This window comes from Polistes fuscatus, unplaced genomic scaffold (genome assembly GCF_010416935.1).
Source record: "Polistes fuscatus isolate 324 unplaced genomic scaffold, CU_Pfus_HIC Scaffold2, whole genome shotgun sequence".
NCBI classification, from domain to species: domain Eukaryota; kingdom Metazoa; phylum Arthropoda; class Insecta; order Hymenoptera; family Vespidae; genus Polistes; species Polistes fuscatus.
The window spans coordinates 15372831-15380715 of NW_025113096.1; the positions used below are offsets into that span (position 1 = coordinate 15372831).

The following is a 7885-nucleotide window of genomic DNA, read 5'->3' on the forward strand; positions in this document are numbered from 1 at the left end:
TACAGTAGACGTTTACTACCACTTTTTCTCTTGCTATCCCTTCCTCTTTGGTTTCTTATATTTTCATCTTTCTCATTCTTCCACTCTTTCCCCCTCTCTCTCTCTCTCTCTCTCTCTCTCTCAGCTTTCAACGAGTTCTGCATTTTCTTCCAGCCAACCAGTCCCACTCCTTTGATTCGTTCTTTCTTATTCTTTCTTTTTTTCTTTCTCTCTCTTTTTCTAACTATCTTGACCAAACACGATTCGTTACAAACACTCATGCAAAAGATAGAGACAGTTCGAATGTCAAAGTGGTCATGCGCGATCGTAGTTCTAGCAACTCTTTCTATCTCTGTCCTTCTTTTAAATCTCGTTGTCACTTTTACAAATGTAAGAGAAGGAGAGAGAGAGAGAGAGAGAGAGAGAGAGGAGAGGGAGAAATATATATAGATAAAGAAAGTAGTCGACAGTGAGTTTTACATTGCAAAAAGGGAATGTTAATATGTTCCTTCTTACGATCAAGGGTCATGTTCGTGCTCTCTTACCTAAGAGCCGGTTATGTAGCGGTTATTGCGATTAATATCCTACTACCGACCAGTCGTAACGTTGCGTATTATTATTTTTACATCGTAATATTATTAGGATTAATTTAACTTAAAATTAAATTTCTTTTCTTTTCTTTACTTTTTTGTTTCTTTTTTTTTTAATCGTCGTTAAACTCACGATAACTCGTTCGAAAAATGTTTACCGTATTATGGATAAATTCTGTGATTTAATTTTTCCAATTGCGTTGGATAATTTTTTTTTCATTTTTTTTTTCTTTTAATCGTTAAAATTTATAATGGAATACTATTTATGTAAATTGTTGGTTTGATCGATTAAGAAAATTCCTCAAGTTAGAATATAACTTCTAATTGAAACATACGCGATAAGTATGGAATAAATTCATGAAGTCACGTTGCCTATACCGATAATACACGTTTTCGAAAGTACTTTCGATCTTCGACGAAGTAGATAGTCTATACGTAATTTTGCAAACTCGAATGGTTTACGTCCAAGTAGAATATTAAATATTCAAATTCGCCGATCTAATCAGTAAAGTTTATTTGCATTAAATATCCTGTTTCTGTTAATTGAGACAGTATTTTTCAATTACGTAATTCTCGAATTAAAAGAAACGGTAACGATCGTTGATCACGAAATATATCTACAATAAATCTGTTTCATTTTCTTTCTTTCGTTCTTTCTTTCTTTCAAATATGGTGTTTTAAACAAGACAGCAAAAATGTATTTGAAAATAGAAATTTAAAATGGCTTTGTAAACTGTTTAGCAAATAGGTTAACAGGTCTATTATAATTTCTAATTTTGTACATACTGATTGCTCATTGTGATTCACGGTAATAGCAAGTTCGGTAAAAAGTTCATAAAAAGGTGTATTTATCTTATTGCTAGATCGTATTATTCGAAGGAAGACGCGTTAGTAGGTCACTGACTGACAGTGAGTATTCGATTTTAATGGCACACTTTTCTTCTCTCATCCTTTCATTCCACCTTTCCCTATAGACTTTTTCTAACCGCTTGTTAAACTATTATACTCGAAGATGATTCGAAGGATACAATATTCGAATATAACTGTAGGTAATTACGATAGTGAACAAGTGAACAAAAAAAATTGACAAAATTTATTTTATGATTTATTTTATATCACAATTATTTATATATTACAGAGTAAATTATAAAATTAATTTATTTTTCAATAAATGAATTTAATTTACTATTATAATTGGAAGTACATATATCCCATCGTTTTGTTATGTTTTATAATAATAGTACAATGAGTAACATTACAAAAATTGTATTTTTACATGGTCAAGCATAAACTTGAAGCAATTGTAAATTAAATAAATTTCAAAAAAATGATGTAAAATTACTGGAAATAATACATTCTGTCAATTGATAAGTAGACCAGGAAATTATAACTTTAGGAAATAATTTATTATTTTTAGTGGTAGGAAGAGAGAGATATATTGAGATTATTGGAAAGTTTGTAACGATTGAAATGGTTTTCTTTCTTTTTTCCCCGTCCTCCTCGCCTCGCTTCGCTTCATTTCCAGGAAAACAGTTCCATTTCATAAGAGACGCGATCTACTGTAAAACCGCTTGAACTCCTTCCAAAACGATCATCATAATTCAAACGATCATCTTTTCTTCGTGGCTACGTGGAAAGCGACCACGCCTCTTTGTTATTCAAAACGAACGAAAGTTTCATTTTTTTAAACGAAACAGGTAATACGGTCTATACACCGGTTGAGGAGGTATTTCAAACAGGCCACCTCCTGAATAACTCGATTGCGTTTGGTGATAGAAAAAAAATATGTCAAATTAAAACTTACTTGATTTCGAGGGTAGTTATTTATTCATTTTTTAAATTATTTTTTATGTAAAAAAAAAGCCACAACGCAGTTCATTATATGCATATTAAAACGTTCTATCAGATGGTAAATACAAAAATATATCATTTCGTTTAAAAAAAAAAAGGAAAAACTATTAATATGGTATTATGCCAACCTCGAAAAAAAAACTAAGTTTCGTATAACAAATTTGTTTCTATCACCGATAGCATATTCACCACATACGAGTGTGTATACTTCATATGCGCTCACATACACACATATACACTAAAAAATTTATATTATATATATATATATATATGCATATATAAGAGATATATATTCAAATTTGAAAAGAAATATAAAGAAACACAAATTATTTACAATTGTTTTAAGAGAATATCGTATCGGGAATCGTTCTTATCGATCTCTCGCGTCGATTTGGATCAACGATCACAACAAAGTCGACTTTCACTTTAACTTGAGAGGTGACAGTACGCTTTCGCATGTCGAGAAACACTTCCACCTCGTTTTCCTTGGATCATGCTTCTCCTTTGTCTTTTACATCCTCTTTTTGAACTAGAATAGATGGATAATTTCTTGTATCAAGCTTTGAAAGAAATTTACACGTCTTTGATTTTTTGGTTTCAATACTTGTACTCGTATAAGAAATAAGGAAATGGAGGTTCCGTCGACATTCGTTGTTATTTAAACTTTTTACTGTAGCGATCTGATTGTGAGAAAAAAAGCGTGTACATACTTTCCTTCGAAAATTATTACCTTCGATTGTAGAAAGTTATTTATATGAAACGGTATATTTATTTATTTCTTTCTTTCTTTCTCAGATCTTACCGAAATGTTTTTTCAGAAAAGATAATTTGTAAGTATGGTGGAAAAATAATTGATTCGATAGAAAAATAATCTAATTGCTCTCCATGTTTTTCTTTTATTTCGTTCAATTTGCTTGGTGTATACTACTTATTAGATCATACATATTTCATAAAAATAATAGTATATCAGCATAAACTTTTTTTAACAGTTAGTTAGCAAGGTATACAATAATAGAATGTCAGACATTGCCATTATGTTCTACGTGATCTCTTGATCTAAACTCTTAGCAGAGGGAGTCCTTGAAATTCCAGCAGACGAAGAAGAAGATCGTACGAGGGAAGAAATTATTGTTCGTGATCATCAAGGAACGTACAATGAAAGAAGAAGTTCAGGTTCTAAACCGGTAAGTTGCCATCTTAGCAGACTGATCCTGTGATGGATCATTTGCAAATATGATTTGTTGTTGAAGGTTAAATGTATCAAGGAATTTAACACATGAAAAGGGGATCTATTTTTCTATTCATTCCAATGATAAATATAGAACGTATTACAAAAGTTTAGATGTCTGAAGAGACCAGATTTAATAAAATCATAGGAACCTTTAAACATTTCCCACCAATCGAGTTAATACTCGATCCACTTACAAGGGAAAAGTGAATTTTACAATTTTCTTTTCTTGAATGAAATTGTAAAGAATTTATTTTTCCATTTAAAACGAATTGGTATATAAGAATGCATGTGAAACTTCTTCCTTCGTTTTTTTTTGTTGAATCTTTTTGCTTGCACAGTCGATGATCCTGATGAATTCCTATAATTGTGTAAATTTAAAAAACAAAATCCGATGTCCTGTCAATTTGGCTCTCCCCTTGTTAATTCTATTTATTTTCTTAATCATATACTGTAAAAATATAACTGCAAGTAATAAAGATAGATATCTACATCCCGGTAAATAGGTCGAGAAAGTTTGAGACACGCTCTTGATCGAAGAAACCTTATCAGTGGTTCCAATGATAGCCTTATTCTTGATTTTGAAGGGTCTCGATGGGTAGGACTCGTAATTGGTAACATAATCCTATTCGTTAGAGCCATCATTTTTTAGATTGACGTATACATCTGACCAAATCATAATTGTTTTATCACGAAGGATTAAAATTATTAAATTAAATCACGAAGATTTAGTTTTTTAATTGATTTATCACGTAGGGATAATTTCGTGAAGACACTCTGAAGCGAGTTTGCTTAAAAGTAACGAATCAAGATCGCTTCACTTAAAAATAATCTTGCTTTTATCATTCTTTAATAAATATTAAATTTAATTTTTTTATAAATGTAAAAAATACAGTTTCACTTTGTAAAACAGTACGATGTATTATATTGTTTTGTTAAATAGTTCCTTCAATATAATGAAAAACATTCGATAGTTTTCTATTTATACGTAAGGATTACTTTTTTAGTAAAGTTGAATTTAGGTAAATGCTTGAAAGTGTTCAAAATTTGTAAGGAAAATATTTATTATAGCGAATATTAAAAATTAAGATATATTTGTTTATTATTTTATAGATAGTACGTCTCTGTTTAAAATATACATAGCTCATGCGCACGTAACATTGCCATAATTTCAATAAAAACAAACGCTCTTCTAACTTTGAAAGTTATATCGTGTCAGTATTCTTCCAGCTTCCGGCGTGTTAACATAGAAAAATTTTTCTTACGAACACACACACGATCAGGTTTAATTATTTTATACTTTTTACTTATTTAGATTTATTATAATGTGTAGTCAGCAGAGTGCATAATTAATATTAAACAATAATAAATATTACTTTAATATTACTTTAAATATTTAATAAATAAATATTATATAAAATATTTAATATTACATTAAATATTATAACCCATAACATACGTTGCAATTTTGAAGGATAATTTTAATTGCAAATAATTGCAGGTTTCGATACGAGTTTTATCGATAGTAATTTATTAGTTCTTATTATCTACAACAGATGACACTAGTCATGCTTTCCACCCTTGTTATATATTTCCTAAGGTTATTTGTATTAGGTCAGAAGTATCAGGTGTACGCTTTTATAATCAAAAAGATTATTTCATTTGCACGGTGTATTGTCCAAGTTCCTAAAATTTAACGTATTTATCAGTTTGATACAAATAATTATACAACCTGTTGGAACATTTGTTTGTTTTAATGTATGATCGTTCAATCGCATTTATTATTTGTAATTTCTTAAATTAGTTTTACATAGCTATATATCTATCACTATTTTGCGTGTAATATTGAAATAATTAAGTAGGTATGCATGAAAAAATCACGAGCACTAATAAAATTTAATTAAAATCAATAAGTATTATTGACAATAAAAAGCATTCACTGACTAAAATAGATTTTAAAGATGACTCAATATGTGGAAGCAAGTTCTGCAATCAAATGGCATTCTTTAATGGATATCACTAATTTTTTACCATATCCATTAAATATGTGGAACAAGATTGTTATAACTGAAGATCTTACTGAAAACAATAATAGGATTAGAAATGTTAACACTTTCTTAGGATATTTTATTTTACTTTGGGCAACTCTTTATCTTGCATATAAAAAATGTTTAAATGTAAGTTGCATTAATGTCAATTTTATTATTGTTATATCTATTACTGTTGTTCCATAGTAATAATCTTTTTTATTATAGTCATTGCTTCGTCATATGTGTATTCCATTGACGCAGAGGTATAGGATAATTGAATCGGTATGGAATTGTGGATTTTGCTTCTGCAGCATTTGGTATATTATGTCTATGCCTACCAAGAATTTAAATTTTTCTCTTAATGGATGGAATATAACGCATCAGGAATTGGCTATTATTTTATATAAAAGTTTCTTCTTTCATCGTGCCGGTGTTGCTATTATATGTCATAGCGCTTGGATTCATGGTTTAGCAAATCTATTATTTGCATCGTACATCTTAAATATGCTTTATGAAAAGTAATTGAACTCTTATATCTTTCTAGAATTTTATGTTAAAAAAATATACTATATTATTGTTTTTCTAGGCGGTGTAAGATAGAAAATGCCTTCCTATTCTATAGAGCTATTGACATAATATTAATAGATATTTGCAGGATTTTGATATGTAGTACTCAAGTTATCGGTGAAGCTGGAAAATTATTTGCTAAATGGACTGCTACCCTATTATTCTCAATTCACTGTCTCAATTGGTCAGTATGAAAAGAATATGTATACATATTCTCAAAAAGAATGATTACCTGAACAAATTTATAAATAATTTATGAATCAGGGTCTATTTATACATATTTTTTATACCTAAAATGATGTGGCCAGAAAAAGTGGATCTTGCTTTGTTGCTATGGTTTCTTGCGGAATGTTCAAATTCGGTAAAGATTTTTAGAACAAATAAGAATTAAGTGTAAATTAATTTCAAATGCGTTCAACAATCATATAAATATTACATTTTTATCATTTTGGAAAAATGATAATTTATAAGAATTTTTAATAACTTAGGTATTGTTAAAACTATGCGAATGCGCTAAAGCAACTCATTGGCTTGAAATTTGCCTTTTTCCCCCACCCTCTAAAGAAGCAATCGAACTTGCTAATATACAAAAAAGGCATCAAAAATCTATGAAGAAATCAGTTAATGTTAAACCAAAGAAAAATGACCTTGCGAAAGCATTACTATGTAAGTTTATTTTAAGTTCAATTATGTAATGATTATTTCAATATTGAGGAATTTCATCTGTATATAATTTATATAAAAAGGTGCAATGGTGATTAAGAAGAAGATTCATAGGATTCGAAGTGAAAAAGACACGAAATTTCAACAAAATAATTTAAAACCTACGTATCCGACGAAAAATTTACGGGAATCGTAAAAGAAATAAATTCAAACAATTATGATATATATTACATGTTTTACCATGTAACATTAATTTCCTTTTCAGATGTACATTTCTTCAAATTTCACTTTCTTTTCTTTTGTCATTTATAAGGATATTCGTTAATATCTTATAAATTGATAAATAAAAATGATTGTACTTACAATTGTATAAATATGAATATTTGCAGAAAAGATATTAACAGATGTTAAATAAAGTGAATAATGTACGTTAAAATGAATTCACAATACCACGATTTTTATTTTTTTTTTTTACAAAAATCAAGTTTATTCGACAATTTTATTGATATATACCTGTTATGTAGAAAGTTTCATCATCGTTTATATGTTCATAATTAAACGGAGCATCTAGCCAATTGCTCTTACTATGCATTATATTATTTAAAAGTAAATGAAGCAGTCTGCTAGATGCTCCAATGTTACAAATAATCATGAGGCTTGTTTTTATCGGGGCAGGTATTTAAAAATATTATTTTATAACGTTGTCTCGTTATAATTATGAATTGAATTTAAAATATTTAATAATTATATTAGTAAATGCTATTACAGAAATAACATGAATTTGTTTGTCAAACATTTAGGTGAATTTTTGTCGACGGTGACATTTTATCTGATTGCACCAAAAGTTTGTGCAAATAAAAATTTCGTTCATTGTTCTTTTTATCTGTCTGACATACTTTTTAAATGCTACTGAAAATAACCATTATTTTCGTGCAATTCTATACGTTCGATGCAGATTATATAATCTGAGCTTCCTT

General features: G+C 28.8%; 1 protein-coding gene across 2 annotated transcripts; it reads left to right on the top strand.

Annotated features, from left to right (window-relative positions):
* The first annotated feature begins 5230 nt into the window (after positions 1-5230).
* Positions 5231-7348, top strand: LOC122516894. 2 transcript variants are annotated; one of them, XM_043635093.1, is made up of 7 exons: positions 5231-5510; positions 5601-5825; positions 5904-6196; positions 6265-6429; positions 6510-6606; positions 6734-6911; positions 6992-7348. In XM_043635093.1, the coding sequence occupies exons 2-7, from the start codon at positions 5610-5612 to the stop codon at positions 7102-7104; spliced, it is 1062 nt and encodes a 353-aa protein (XP_043491028.1). In that variant the 5' UTR covers positions 5231-5510; positions 5601-5609; the 3' UTR covers positions 7105-7348. The 2 variants fall into 2 exon arrangements, with proteins under 2 accessions (XP_043491028.1, XP_043491029.1); XM_043635094.1 differs by having other exon boundaries at positions 5231-5506.
* Positions 7349-7885: the final 537 nt, after the last annotated feature.